We start from the raw sequence: 16,444 nt of genomic DNA on the forward strand, positions 1-16,444 counted from the left end.
GCAAGTCATAGGTGAGCATGTGTTCCTTTGTGTGGCATTCTCTCTCAGTAGGCCTTGGTGGGATGCCATATTCTGCTGTCATCATGACTCCTGGTAATAAATTCCATTTCTTTATAAAATGATACCAGCTGAGTTAGTGAAACCTTTAAAGAGTTTGCATCCATCTATGTTCCATGATGTGTTTGGATTCCTGTTACAAAGCTCTGAGGTGTGAAGGGGTGTCCACATCACCTGTGTAGTATCTTTTAAAGTATAAATTGCTTACTGTTAACTCACATCCTTTGTGTCAGCCTTAAGGATGCCAGAGTTCTTCCATCCTCTGTGCTATTAGATACGTGTTTAATTCAGGCCATAGGCTCTATCATAGGCTTCTTATACTCCCTTACTTCAAACCCACTTTGATAGATAATATATTTTATTATATATTTTAAAAAATATAGATGTTTTGCTGAATTGGTGTTTTAAGTTGGATTTCTCCTAATACATCTAGTTGCTTGGAATAATTTTTATCTCCTATTCATATATATATGTAAAGGGTATAGTGGTCTAAAAACAATACCAGAGGAGAGTGAGGTTGGGTACATTCAATGTGAAGCTTTGTTCTAGATTAGAAGCCCAGTCATATAAATCACAAAGAAGATTAGAAAAATGACCAGGGCCGAGCCTCTGTTCCCAGTTTATAAATAGGAAACAGCGATATTTGCGTATACTGAAGATGTATGTCACAGGGAGTGTAAAGCATACATACTAAAATTAATGTATTAGTGTTGGAGAATATGTATAAAATCTGGCTCTTTTTTTACAATCCAGTTCAAATCTCTTGCTTCCCTTTAACAGTAGACATACTGGATACCTATGTCCTTCTTGCTCCTGTAGTATACAGTATGTCACAGAAGTGAGTATTTTGTAAATATTTAAGTATATCTTTTCATGTGACAACACTGAAGAAATGACACTTGGTTACAATGTAAAGTAGTGAGTCTACAGCTTTTATAATAGTGTAAATGTGCTGTCCCCTCAAAATTATGCAACACACAGCCATTAATGTCTACAACATTTGTCTGATAATGTCCAAATGGGGCCCAAAGTGTCAATATTTTGTGTGGCCACCATTATTTGCCAGCATCGCCTTAACCCTTTTGGGCACAGAGTTCACCAGAGTTTTCACAGGTGAACATAAAGATGGCCTAGGCTATAAGAAGATTGCCAAGACCCTGAAACTGAGCTGCAGCATGGTGGGCAAGACCATACAGCAGTTTAACAGGACAGGTTCCACTCAGAACAGGCCTCGCCATGATCAACCAAAGAAGTTGAGTGCCTGTGCTCAGCGTCATATCCAGACGTATGGAAAATAGACGTATGAGCGCTGCCAGCGTTGCTACAGAGGTTGAAGGGGTGGGGGGTGGGGGTCAGCCTGTCAGTGACCATAAGCCACACACTACATCAAATTAGTCTGCAGGGCTGTCATCCCAGAAGGAAGCCTTTTCTAAAGATGATGCACAAGAAAGCCCGCAAATGGTTTGCTGCAGACAAGCAGACTAAGGACATGGATTTCTGGAACCATGTCCTGTGGTCCGATGAGACCAAGATAAATTTATTTGATTCAGATGGTGTCAAGTGTGTGTGGCGGCAACCAGGTGAGGAGTACAAAGACAAGTGTCTTGCCTACAGTCAAGCATGGTGGTGGGAATGTCATGGTCTGGGGCTGCATGAGTGCTGCCGGCACTGGGGAGCTACAGTTCATTGAGGGAACCATGAATGTCAACATGCACTGTGACATACTGAAGCAGAGCATGATCCCCTCCCTTTGGAGATTGGGCCTCAGGGCAGTATTCCAACATGATAACGACCCCAAACACACCTCCAAAACGACCACTGCCTTGCTAAAGAAGCTGAGGGTAAAGGTGATGGACTGGCCAAGCATGTCTCCAGACCTAAACCCTATTGAGCATCTGTGGGGCATCCTGAAATGGAAGGTGGAGGTGGGCAAGGTCTCTAATGTCCACCAGCTACGTGACATCATCATGGAGGAGTGGAAGAGGACTCCAGTGGCAACCTGTGAAGCTCTGGTGAACTCTGTGCCCAAGAGGGTTAAGACAGTGCTGGAAAATAGTAGTTGCCACACAAAATATTGGCACTTTGGGCCCCATTTGGACATTATCACTTTGGGGTGTACTCACTTTTGTTGCCAGCAGTTTAGACATTAATGGCTGTGTGTTGCGTGATTTTGAGGGGACAGCACATTTACACTGTTATACAAGCTGTAGACTCACTACTTTACATTGTAGCCAAGTGTCATTTCTTCAGTGTTGTCACATGAAAAGTTATACTTAAATATTTACAAAATGTGAGGGGGTGTACTCACTTCTGTGACATCCTGTATATCTTGGGTCAGTTCTTTAGAAAATAAGTACTTCTTGTTTTCAAAAGAACTATTTACATGACTTTCAGTTTTGAGTCATGGAGGATTTAGGTGCTTCTCAGCAGAGGAGCAGACCAGAGCCTCTGTTCTGGGCAGAGAAGGTGATCCTAACACCTGCTGCCTTCTTCTCCCAGGCAGGGAGAAGCCCAAGACATGCATGTTAAATTCTGAGGAAATTTGCTTTGGCTGACGAGGAATTCCAGTGGAGTTCCTTTTTGGCTTTGAAGGGTCCCCGGAGAAGGATTGCATTCCAAAGTCTACAGAGGATTTCTGAGGTCATTAAATTGACTTAAATTCCCCAGGATTCAAAGCTTCTTTGGAACTGAATAACGTCTACTTTTGAAGAGAATGGTGTTTAAAAGGATCGCAGTTCTAAAGGTAAAAGATCTTTATCTATCACTCCGGGACTAAAATAAGACTTATTTGAAATAAAGATAAAGGTCTGGATCCAACTACGTTATATTAAAGTAAGGAAGATAAAGGAAAGGGTAAATTTGGGACTAATGAACTTGGAGGAAGTGGCCATTAAGAGAAGGGAAAATTGAAAGCCTCCTAGCCCACTTTGGAACCATAAATCACAGAGAAGTATCGGCGGCCATTAAAAAAAGGTCAAAAGTTAAAAAAATTTTTAAAAGTAAACGGGACTTAAAAAAATAGTGGAGCTGGCAGATATCATCATTAAAAGGTGTGATCTATTGGAGTATATATTTTGATTCAATTTTGGAGCACTCTAGGAGAAAAAAGAAATTTTTAAAAAAAGGAAACAGAAAAGCCATGGACACTATTTTGAAGAAAATAAGACTTTAAAAAATTAATATCTCGACTTAGGAGCCTCTGAGAACAGCGATTTTAGGCTCATTTAAAAGGGCATGCCTTAATCTATAAGACTGTGATATTGAAAATTAATTAGATGAGGTCAACTTCTGAGCCTATTTCTCAATGGGCAGACAATGATGTCTGTGAATAAAGCAGGAGCAAAAAAGTTTCGTACAAGGGCTAGGACACTTGAAGAAGCAAAAATGTCTAAATGGCAGGAGGCAATAGAGGCCATGGAGGCAAGATTGGTAAAAGTAATAAAGGATTCAATAACAGAGTAAGAAATAATTTTAAAAGGACATTGAATCCAGTGCAGAGGTGATAAAAAAAGAATTTAAAAAAGAAATTGAGGATCTCAGAAAAGACTCCCAAGCAGCGTTAAAGAAAGTGCAGGAGGTTGAAGAAAAGGTGAAAGACCAAGACTCAAGGATTGACACATTGGATTCCACTATTAAAAAAATGCAGGAGAAAGCAGTGTTGCAAGACTGTAAACTAATGGAAAACCAGATATGTTTGAGAGGGGTGCTTGAATCTTTTGAGACTGATTTAAGGACATACATTATAAAAATCATTGCTGTTTTGAGGGGATGACCCTGATGAAACTAGTTATTTGTATGATTATATTTACAGAGTTAATTCAGACTATGCCAGAAAAAAACAAACTACCAAGAGATGTGGTAGTAAGATTTGTGACAAGAGATATGGTGGGAAAGATTCTAAGTAAATAATTTGAAAATGCATTGGAGGTGGATGACAGTAGTGTAAGAATCATGAAAAAAATTGCCAAGGAAAGTTATAAATGACAGGAGACTATACAAAAAACTGACTGAAAAGCTGAGAGAAAATGAAATGAGATACAGATGGATGCTTCCAGAGGGTCTAAGTTTTGAATATAAAGGAAAGAGATTTACAATTACAAGCACTCAGGAAATGACAAAGTTTTTAGATGAACATAAGGAGTTTGGGAGTACAGATTAAAAATAGAAAATCATGATGGATTACAAATTAATATCTTGGAATGTAAATGGACTTAATTCACCACAAAAAAGAAAGGCAACGTTTCATTGGATTGGAAAACAAAAATGTAATATAATTGGCCTACAAGAAGTACACATTAAAAAATGAATTACAAATTTTTATGGAATAAACAACTGGGTGTGGAATTTTGTTCATTGGCTAAGGAGAAAAAAAGGGGTGTTGTTTTTTATGTTAAACAAGAATTGGACCCAAAATTGATTTTTAAGATGATGGCAGATATATTGCAGTGGAAGTGATGTTAAAATATAAAAGAACTTTGTTTTTGGGATTGTATGCCCCAAATGGAGCAAAAAACTCTTTCTTTAAAGATATTATTCAACAATTAGACCAAGTGACATATGAGCAAATTATGTTAATGGGGGATTTTAATGGAACAGTTAAAAATATTTTGGACAGATCTGGGAAAAAAAATAACGAAAGAAAATTACCAAAGTCATTTTTTGGGTTAGTAAAGCAAGAAAGTTTGGAAGATATATGGAGGGAATTTAACCCTAAAGAATGTGATTATACTTTATTTTCAGCAAGGCATAATTCTTTCTCAAGAATTGATATGCTATGGAGTACAAAAAATCTTGGACTTATATAGAAAAAATAGATTCTTCCTAAAGTAGGGGCAGACCACAATCCATTAATATGGTCTACAAAACCCGTGAAAAAGACTCTTAAGATGGAGGATAAATGAAGATTTGCTACAGAAAAAGGAAGTCGTGGTGTCTCTGGAAAAGGAAACCAAGCCTTTCTTTCAAATAAAACTGTGGGATGCATATAAAGCGGTAATGAGGGGTATCTTAATTGCATTGAACAATAAAGATAAAAGAGCCAAAAACAAGCTAATGGTGGATATTCAGAAAGAGATTGTAAAAAAGGAGGAGCTTAAAAAGAGACTGGGGAAAAAGAAAATTATAAGGGAAATTACAATATTACAAAGTCAATTGAGACATTTGTTAAATAAAGAAGTGGAATGGAATTTAAAAAGACTTCAACAGAAATCTTTTGAAGGAGCAAATAAACCTGAAAAATATTTGGCCTGGCAAATGAAGAAAAAAAGGGGGAATAAAATTATTAACAAAATTGTATCAGGAGGTAAGGATATTGTTGCACAGGAAGAAATTAAAAGAGAATTTTATAAATATTATGCCAAGTTGTTTAAAGGTCAAAAGGTGGACAAGGGAAAAATTGAAGTATATTTACAGAAAATTAAAGTAAATCCCTTAACAGAAAATATGGAGAAAGTATTAAATGAACCAATTGAAAGAGGAGAAGTAGAGGCGGCAATCAATGCAATGAAATTAGGGAAAGCACCCAGTCCAGATGGTTTTATGGCAAAATTTTATAAAGTGCTCGTGGAGGCGTTAGCACCAAAACTTCAGAAATTGATGACTATTATAAGAACAGATGGGAAAATACCTAACACATGGAAAGAAGCAATAATTTCATTGATACCGAAAGAAGACTTAACAATGACTTTAAAATATATGCTAGAATTTTAGCAAACGCCTTAAACAGCATTTGAACAATGTAATTAAAGAAGAGCAAGCAGGATTTCTTCCCATGAGGCAAATTTGAGATAATATCAGAACAGTGGTAGACATTATCGAATATTATACGAAACATCCGGAAAAAGAAGTAGCATTATTTTTTGCAGATGCAGAGAAAGCATTTGATAATGTGCAATGGGATTTTATGTTTGTGGTGATGGAGAAAATGAGATTGGGAGAAGATTTTATAAGAATGGTGAAGGCGATATATACTGAACAACAAGCAAGACTCTATAAATGCAGACTTGATGGAAAAGATGACAATTAGTTAAGGAACAAGACAAGGTTGCACTCTATCTCCATTGATATTTATAATGACTTTAGAGGTTTTGCTTCTGCAAACTCAAGAAGATAAGGAGATAGAGGGTTTGAAACTGAGGGGTTTTTCTTAGAAATACAGAGCGTTTGCAGATGATGTAATGTTTATAAATGAAAATCCCACTCATGTAACACCATTATTGCTTCGTAAGATACAAGAGTATGGAGAACTGGCAGGTTTTTATATAAACAAAGAAAAATCGAAAATATTGTGCAAAAATGTCAAAGAGTAAACAGAAAGAACTACAAAATTTAACAAAATGTGAAGTTACTTCTAAAGTAAAATACTTAGGTGTAGAAATAACAACAAAAAATATTGATTTGTACAAAAATAATTATGAGAAGCTTTGGCGTAAGATTGATGGAGATTTGATAAGATAGAACAAGTTGAATTTGTCTTTACTGGGCAGAATTTCCGCAATTAAAATGAATGTCTTACCAAGAATTATGTTCCTGTTTCAAACAATTCCAATAGTGAAAGATAATAAACAATTTAACAAATGGCAAAGGAAAATCTCATAATTTGTATGGGCTGGGAAAAAACCAATAATTAAAATGAAAATTTTGATTGATGCAAAAGAAAGGGGAGGTTTCCAACTACCTTATTTAAGGCTGTATCATGATGCAGTATGCTTGGTGTGGATTAAGGAATGGATGATGTTATTAAATAGAAAACAACTTGTACTAGAAGGTCATGGAAAGTTTTTGGTTGGCATGCATACATGTGTTATCTAAAAAATAAGATGGATGGGTTTTTTACACATCACTATATAAGAAGCAATGTGTTAAATACATGACTAAACTATAAAAGATATGGAGAGGAAAGGAAACCGCTTTGGATTGTGCCAACTGAAGTAATAAAACTATATTTTGATATCAATGAAGAGAAATGGCTATTATACAAACAATTGTTAAAAATACATGGAGAAAAGGTAGAATTAAAATCAGCTGAAGAATTACAATGCAAATATAACTGGTTTCAACTGCAACAGATTAAGAGTTTGCTTGAACAGGACATTAAAAATGATGGAATAAGACAAGAACAAACAGAACTGGAGAGAATGCTGTTTGGTGATAACGAAAAATTGATTTCAAGAATTTATAAACTATTGTTGAAATGCTCTACGGAAGATGAAGTAGTCAAATCTCAAATGATAAAATGGGCGATAAATATAAATAAGGAAATACAGATGGAGTCATGGGAGTACTTATGGAAGAACTCTATGAAGATATCGACATATAACGTTAAAGAAAACTGTTTCAAAATGTTATATAGGTGGTATATGACACCTAAGAAATTGGCAAAAATGAATAATCAGGTGTCGGACAGATGTTGGAAATGTAAAAAACATGAAGGATCTTTCTACCGTATGGGTTGGACTTGTGAAAAAGCAAAACAATTTTGGCAAATGATTCAGCAAGAGATCTTCAAAATTTTGGATTATAATATTAAGAAGGCACCAGAAATCTTTTTGTTGGGATTACAAATGGAAAAATTTCCGAAACAAGATAGAACGATAATTTGGTACATGCTTTCAGCTGCAAGGACATTTATATGCGCAGATGTGGAAGCAGGATAAAATACCAGAAAAATGGGACTGGTCTTTAAAAGTTATGCTTGGGAGTGAAATGGACAAACTTACAAGAATCTTAAAAGAAAATGATTTAGAGAAGTTTAAAAATGAATGGGGAAAATTTCAAATATATATTGAAAAACTGGAAAGTTAAAGGATATTTGACAATTTTTTACAATAGTTGAACATTGGAGGAAGTATACATGGACTATAGCTAAAAAGTGGAAATATGGGAATATTCTTAATTTTCTCTTGATAAGGACTAAAGGACTACAATAAAAAGGACTATAATTATAACATATGGTTTTTTCCTTTCTATTTTTTTGCTGTAAGATTTTTTAATGAAGATTCTTTATTTGATATTACCTTTTAGTTTTAGCAATTTACTTAAACTACACCTTTGGAGGTCATGAAAAGGGGGAGGGAGGAGAAAAATGTAATATTTTTGTATGAATTTTTAATAATAAATGATGAGTATTATTGCAATATATAACAGAATAATAAAATTGTTTTAAACGAAAAGAACTATTTACATTAGAAGTAATACATGTCTTTAGACCTGCTGATCTTTTCCTTCTCCCGCGTATGAATTGTACGGTAGAAACTGTCAAGACATCCAGTATCTAAGATATGATTTAATGATTATTTACTAGTCTAGAAGAAAGCTGTAAATTTCAGTGCAGCTTGTTAACCTGTTATATCAGAATATTTCCATCAAATATGTGTTGATTACATTAGTGTCTAAGGCATTTTTAAAGCATTACCATTGTCTTTTTTGTCTTCTCTCCACAGCCCAGTAAAAAGAAATGTGATTTGCAGCTAATAAAGAGCATAGCCAGAAATTGTCTGAGTTGCTTTAACACCAAAGAAGATTAAATAAAACTCCCTTACCCTTTGAAGTCCTACTGTACTCAATAGGGCTGTTTATAATCTCACACCCAAAAATATATGGGGAAGGGGGCGCACATACACTTTTCTGCCTTTAGTGTAACCCAACAATCCTGATAGATACAGTATTCCCCTGCTCACGTTAGGGGAATGACTGTATTCCCCTATCAACAAATGTGTAAATGAGCATGCCTCAGTGTATGGTTGGATTGCTGAAATATATCCATGAGCTCTGAAATGTTTCTGATATTTGCACTCTGATGCAGACAGCTGTTTCTGAGCACAAATGATAAAAATCTATCCACCTGTAGTCTATATATCTGTCCCTAGCAGCTGCTGCACATAGAAACATCTTGTATTACAGCATCTTTAGCTATGTGACAATATCTAGATCAAGCCAAAGCATATACTCTGTGTCCTTTGGCAGCTTAAAACAGGAATCCAGACCTACTTAGACCAGTAAGGGCAAGAAAGCATTATGATGATTTGTAAAGAATTCCTGAAGCTTACGTTGGCCCTATAGGATGTCCTGCTATTGTTGAAGTAGATTTCTTTTATAAGCTAGATCACTTAGCTGGATTTAATGGAATGGAGTGTCTGCTCACCTTGTTGTGTCATTCAGTTAAATGTCTTTTGAAGTAATCCTTTCTGCATGCCATCTCATCACTGGATATGTAGTTTTGTGCATAATCCTTCTAAAAGAAACATAAACTGAAATATTAGAATGCCTTGTGTTACTGCTTGTAAATGCTGGCTGTAGCTTGCTCAGCAAACACCTTACAAGCACATTATTAGCCTCCCTGTTGTGAATAGTATATCATATGATCGTATCTGCAGGGTAATAAAAATGCTGTGTAGCAGCAGCCCAATAAAATGTTCCCAAGCAACAGAGTATGGTAAACAATGTACAGTTTTCCAGTTCCAGGGTGAGCAAGGTTTGTCTGTCATAATAGACATTCCTATACTTTCCCATGACATTCTCTTCTTTGTCCCACATTGCATTTTATTCCAAAAGGAAATGTGTGTTGAACTGAGGGACGTCTGTTTTTAATATAGCTGTTTTCTTCTGGCGAAGAGTGTAGCTTTGTTTCTCTGATATGATTGTTGAGTGCATGAAATCTTTCCCTTTCAGGTATTACTGCAGGTAAAGGATAACTATATCCTTCAAAGTGAATAGCCTCTCTCTTAATTGAGAATTCCTTCTTGCCCAGTACAATTGTCTTGAATATTTCTTGAGCAAGTTGGCTATTTCTTATATTGTGGTGCAGTTATTTGTGTTGGTTTTACCCTTGGTAGGATATGAACCCCTTAGGTCTCCACTGGGAGATGCTGATCTTGTTGTAGTTTATAGTGGTAGTAATGTATATTTATAATCCTATTGTGTTTTATATGTAATTTAAAATACCTATATCCTGCCTTTTTTAATTAGCCCAAGGCAGCTTACAAACATAATCACAATGCCTAAAATGTTTAATACAGTGATACAAAATAAAAGTGTAGGCTCTAAATGGAGTGGCAGATAAATGCATTGATTTCTTGTTTAAAAGATAAATTCACTCTAGTTTTAAAAAATAACATCAAGAGAGCCTACTGGAAAAGGACAGACTTGCAAGTCCAGTAGAAGTCATCAGAGATTAAGCCTTACTGACCACCTACAGGAATTTGTTCCATAATACAGGGGAAGGAATAGAAAAGTCTGGAAATTGCCAGGGGCAGTATGTACCATATACTTCTTTGGTGGGCTCTCCTTTTTTGGAGGTTTTTAAGCAGAGGCTAGCTGGCCATCTGGCAGTAATGCTGATTCTGTGAACTTAGGCAGATCACAAGAAGGAGGGGAGGAAAGGCTGCATCAGTGCTTAGTTTTCAAGACCCTTTCTTACACACCTGGAGAAATGCTGTTCGCCACTTTGGAGTCAGGCAGCAATTTTTCTCCAGGCCAGTTTTGCCAGTGATCCTGGAGAGGGTTGGTTTGGGGTTTTGTTGCCACTTTCTGAGCTTGAAGCAGGGGTCACTGGGTGTATGTGTGTAGGGAGGGAGTACTTGTGAATTTCCTGCCCTGTGCAGAGGGTTGAACTAGATTTATTTATTTTATTTTATTGGATTTATATCCCGCCCTCCCCGCCGAAGCAGGCTCAGGGCGGCTTACAACAATAAAAACATTTACAAATATTGAGCATTAACTAATTAAAACCTTAAACAGTATAAAAAAAGATATTAGAACAATTTGGTGCTAGATTCCAAGATGACCCTGGGGCTTCCTTCCAACTCTGATTCTGTGATTGGGGTGGTGGTATATGGAACAAAAAGGATGAATTGTTGCAAAGAATGTATGTGGCACACTGTCTTATACAGGACAAGGAGGTCCTTCAGATACATTGAACCCAGGTCTGTTAAAGGACAGTCTTGGAGAACATGTCCACTTCTGTTTGCTTCAGTAAGCTCGTGATCGTATGCATAATGCTTTATGTCTTCGATATAATTGAGATAAACTGCCTTGGTTTTTTTATGGGCACCATGGGATATAAATATTTTAAATTTTGTATTGTCTTGTAACATCCTATTTGTGTGTTTGGCATTTATTTATTGCGGGTGAGAATACTTAGAAAGGCATAGATGTTTTGAAGGTCGTAATGTTTCTCTGAATAGTTAGTTTCAGTGGATAGCCATGTTGGTCTATAGTACAACAACTAGATTAGAGAACTACATGGTTTTCAGGGTATAAGCTTTTGAGAATCAAAGCTCCATGACAGTATGCATCCTCTAAATTTCTGATGCAATGAGAGTTCATGTCTTCAGATTAAGCATGAACACGTGGACACAGTCAAAATGATCACTGTGTATACTCAGTTCTTCTGCTTTAACCTGAAATGTTTGAGATCTGTGGTGGCTGATGTTGTGACACTTTCACATGATCAGATCATTAAATATCATAAATGGATTTACTCTGTCTGTTCAAGTAGTGGTGGAAGTTCTTATCTGTTGAATCATTAGCTTGCCAAATACACTGGAACTAAGTAGAGGCTGGAGGCAGTGTATCCTGGGAGTCGTGCATTCATGTAAACAAGTTAGTGCTAGGGAAACTTGACCTAATAGTCTCAGGTGATTCATCTGGCTCATGGTTATAGATTACAATCAGAGCTGATTAGAAACCACTTTACAGAAATTATTTATTGTAGGAATAATTAGAATGCTATAGATTGGAATAGAACTTCTTATGAATGTGAGTCTGGTAGGTACTGTAAGTGGTGAAGCCTATGTGCTTTTAGCAGCACTGAGGAAGCCTGTGTTTTCCTTCATTTTGGTGTAGAACGGTCTTCATGCTGTTTCTCTTTCTGCCAGGATGTTTGATGTTGGTGGCCAGCGTTCAGAACGCAAGAAATGGATCCACTGCTTTGAAGGTGTAACAGCAATTATATTCTGCGTAGCTCTCAGTGATTATGACCTTGTCCTTGCGGAGGATGAAGAAATGGTATGTTGCTGTAGAGTTAATATCTGGTTATATTCTATAAAAAGTGAAATCAACTTTAAGCTTTCTGTATTTTTTTTAAGAACACTTAATCCAAATGACTTCTTTTGCTGTTTCATTGCCTTGAGAATTACTCATGGTAACCAGGTTTCAGAATGGCATTAGAAACAGCCTGTTCTTTATGCTTTCTCAAGTTTCCTGCAGTGAGAGTAGGCAGTAGCATTTCTGAAGCTGCCATGCTATAGAAGATAAAATCCTCCTCCTCTGGCACAGGCTTCAGTCTGCAAATGAAGGTAGTACTTGACTAGCACCAAAGGAAATAAGGCATTCGAATTACATTTTGTGGAAAAATACCTAAATGTGGTAACCGAAAAGATAGGCAATTAATGCCTTTTTTGTGCAGCTGAAGTGGAGAAAATTTTGGTCTTTGTCCTATATTAACATCAACGTTGACAATTCAAATTCTTTATGCTAGTAGTTTTGTTTATAGCAGCTTTGTACAGTTACTGAGTTGAATCCTATCACTCTGCTGAGCAAATTTTGAAGTCTTTCTCCAGCTTAAGTAGCTGTTCCGTTAGAGGGGACATTTAATCCAAATGACTTTAAATTGGAAGAAGGCTCCTTGGATTAAGGTTGAACCCACTTAACTAAATTGTGTCAGTACTGCTTTTTAATAGGAACTTTCTTCTCCCACACCCCCCAGAATCGGATGCACGAGAGTATGAAACTCTTCGACAGCATTTGTAACAACAAATGGTTTACAGATACATCAATCATTCTTTTCCTGAACAAGAAAGATCTGTTTGAGGAAAAGATACGGCGGAGCCCATTAAAAATTTGCTACCCAGAATACACAGGTAAGATAAAAACAGCTGAGGCAGTAGGGCACAACAGATATACAAAAAAAGCAGTAGAACATTGACTTATATCTGGAGCTGGATTTGTGTGTTTTTCCCTTTGCATATGTTAAGTGTCTGGGACCTCTGAATCTAAACCTAGCTTGTTCTCCTTAATCCATCATCAAGACATAGTAGATATTGTGGTTGTATTTACACTAGTTGCATCAGTCATCCATTGAAGCTTTCAGTTTCTTTTGGCTACTGGAATCGTCTATGCACATTCTTCCTTAATGTCTTTTTTTTTGAACCCACAGTTCTTCTGGTTCTCATTTAGTTGAATTTAGTAATGCAGACTGTTATTTACACAGTCTTTAAAATCTAATGTTATTTAAAAATCTAATGTTACTTAGATTATGTTTTGGCACTAAAATTTGGCACTTTGATATTAACAGTTTGATATTAACAGATATTAATATATCTGAATTCTGTCAGAAGCTGTTCCTTTCAAGAGCAGTTTCTGTCAGAGCTTCCAGCCCCACCTACGTCACAGGGTGTCTGTTGTGAGGAGGGGACGGAAAAGGAGATTGTAAGCCACTCTGAGACTCCTTTGGGTAGCGAAGGGTGGAGTATAAATCCACTCTTCTCCTCCTGTACTGTAGTTGGCTGCTGTTTTTGTTCAAGCAGAGAGCATGTGGGTTCTCCATCTACTGCTTCCCATTATGTAATCTGTTTGATTTCTGTATTAGCCATCCAGTGATGTATATGTATACTATGCCTTTTGTTTACAATTAACAAATTGTTGGCATCACAAAATTCTGAGTCATTTTCCTGCTTCATTTCGTAATCCTAGTCCAACATTTCTGACAATATTTGATTCTGCTTTATTTCCTACTTGTATATAACCAATAAAATATTGACTTAAAATTGTCTTATTTATTGTGTCCAACTATTATTCAAACTCTGTTATAAATTCTCTACTGCCAGTATTGGTTCAAAATACAAGAGGCACTAATAGGTTACATAAACAGTTATAATTCTGGCAAGAACTGACATTTAGCAGATCATAATATATAGAGAGATTTTCCATAATATATAGAGAGATTTATATATAGAGAGATTTATCTTCCAGGGTTCCATGCTTATTAACTTAAAAGGAGGGAGTTGTTGAAGAATATGAAACTGTCTTGAACCAGTAGATGAGTTATCCCATTTTTCTCCACTCTAGTCGTGAAACAGCATTGTTGAGTTAGAGAAATTGACTGCATCCCTGCATATCAATCCCAGAGAGGGTGGAAGAGTTCCTTGGTGTTAAGCAAGACAGGGGTTCATTTACATGACTGAGCAGTCGCTGGTCTGTAACTTTGTTTCATTGACTTTGCATGCAACATATAATTGAGTTCAGAGCTCCTATGGGGACTATTGAAGTCTATGTATGTGACTGGAAACAGTTTCTCTCTGTATAAATATTCACAGGAGCTGGTGGCTACCAAAAAATATTTATTTATTACTTTAAATTTCTATCTCGCCCTCTCCGCAAGCGGACTCAGGGCGGCTAACATTCATTTTTACAAATTAACCAATAAAAAGGTTACAGTTTAAAATTATTTTAAAAACATTTCATTTCCTAGTGCTGTATCACTACAATATAATATAATATAAGTGGTGATCATGGTACTCTATAATGATGTATGGTGGCAGCTCTCTCCCAGTTAGATCTCGAAGGCCTGTCGAAACAGTTTGGTCTTACAGGCCCTGCAGAAAATAGAGTGATCCCACAGGGCCCTTATGGCCTCTGGGGGAGCATTCCACAATTCTGGTGCTGCCACCGATAAGGCCCTAGCTCGCGTCAACCGCAGCCTAGCCTCCTTTGGTCCAGGGATGGACAATAGATTTTTTGTCCCTGAACGCAGTGCTCTCCGGGGAATGTGTGGAGAAGGGCAGTCCCGTAGATAGACAGGCCCCTGACCATAAAGGGCTTTAAAGGTCAATACCAACACCTTGAAACGGACTCGGAACACAATAGGTAGCCAGTGCAGCTCTCTCAGCACTGGCCGAATGTGCTCCCACAAGGGAGCCCCATTAACAGCCGGGCTGCAGCGTTCTGCACTAGCTGTAGTTTCTGGGTCAGCGCCAAGGGTAGCCCCATGTAGAGAGCATTACAGTGATCTATTCTTGAGATGACTGTAGTATGGATCACCATTGCTAAGTCGTTGCGCTCCAGGAAAGGGACCAACTGCTGCACCCACCGAAGATGAAAAAAGGCGGATCATACATGTAATTGTTTATGTAACCTATTAGTGCCTTTATAATTTTGAACTGATATTGAGAGTAGAGAATTTATAATAATGTTTGAATAATAGTTGGACAGTATGAATAAAAACAAAAGACAATTTTGTCAATAATTTATTGTTTCTACAGTCAGCGTATCATTTATATAGTTGTGCATTCACACTAATCTTGTCCCTTTGATTAAGTTTAAGTCTTAATTGTTTCCTACTCCTACATTCCAGTCATCTATTATTATTAGCACATAATAGGTGTATGATCAATTTCTTGGATTACTGCAAGGTTTCGGTTTCATCCTTTTCAGCATTTGTAGTTGGTTTCAATATCTTCAAATCAGAGATGTTTTAATCTAAAAAAAAAAAGAAATTTTCACACATCCGCAAACATGTTTTGAAACTCTAATCAAAGACCTAAAAGAAAATATAAAAGGACTGTTATCAAAAACTTACAAGCTGATAATACCACAATATGAGAACAAAACTCATCTCTATAAAAATCAATGAAACACAGATTGCCAGAAATTCATAGATGATCAACAATGGGAAATCGTTTGGAACTCGTATGAAAGTAAATCTAAGGTATTAAATTTAAAATTTCAATTCCACAAAACCCTACTCAGGTGGTAATTGTCCCCAACTAAGCTAAATAAAATGAACCCCTCTATTCACCCACTATGCAAAAAATTGTGTGGGAAAAAATCAGACTATATTCATGGTTGGTGGTGTTGTACATTCATACTTAAATTTTGGCAACAAATTAGACTGCAAATAAAAAACATTACTAACATTAATTTACCTTTGGAACATGACATTTTCCTACTCCATAATTGGAAAGACAAAAAAATCAGCTCCGGCACAGCAGAACTAATACACATTTTAATAGCTTCTGCAAGATTGGTTATTGCTACTCACTAGATAGGCAAATACATTCTTAATATAGAGATGTGGCACCAGAAGTTATGGGAAATATTCATTCTGAGCAAGATTGCATACAATTCATATGACATTACATATACCCAGTATGAAAGGCATATTGTTACAGTTTGGTACCCGTTGATAACCTACTTTTCAGAAAATGGGATTATTTCTAAAAATCCATTGTACAGAAAGTTAATGTACTTCTGAATTTCATATCGTTTTTTTATTTTTCTTGTCAAGCAATTCGATAATAATTCCCACAAACAATGTGGTTAAGTCTCATAATATTACAAGGTATACCTGTAACGATAAAGACTTGGTATTATTGTTTATATTGTATGA

General features: G+C 36.5%; 1 protein-coding gene across 1 annotated transcript in view; it reads left to right on the forward strand.

Annotated features, from left to right (window-relative positions):
• GNAI3 (G protein subunit alpha i3) overlaps positions 1–16,444 on the forward strand; it is a 61,723-nt gene that overhangs the window by 38,038 nt on the left and 7,241 nt on the right. The window contains exons 6-7 of the mRNA XM_060231597.1: positions 11,934–12,063; positions 12,764–12,917. Coding sequence (XP_060087580.1) covers positions 11,934–12,063; positions 12,764–12,917 — 284 coding nt within the window. The remainder of the gene's footprint in view (positions 1–11,933; positions 12,064–12,763; positions 12,918–16,444) is intronic.

This window comes from Heteronotia binoei, chromosome 2 (assembly GCF_032191835.1).
Source record: "Heteronotia binoei isolate CCM8104 ecotype False Entrance Well chromosome 2, APGP_CSIRO_Hbin_v1, whole genome shotgun sequence".
NCBI lineage: Eukaryota > Metazoa > Chordata > Lepidosauria > Squamata > Gekkonidae > Heteronotia > Heteronotia binoei.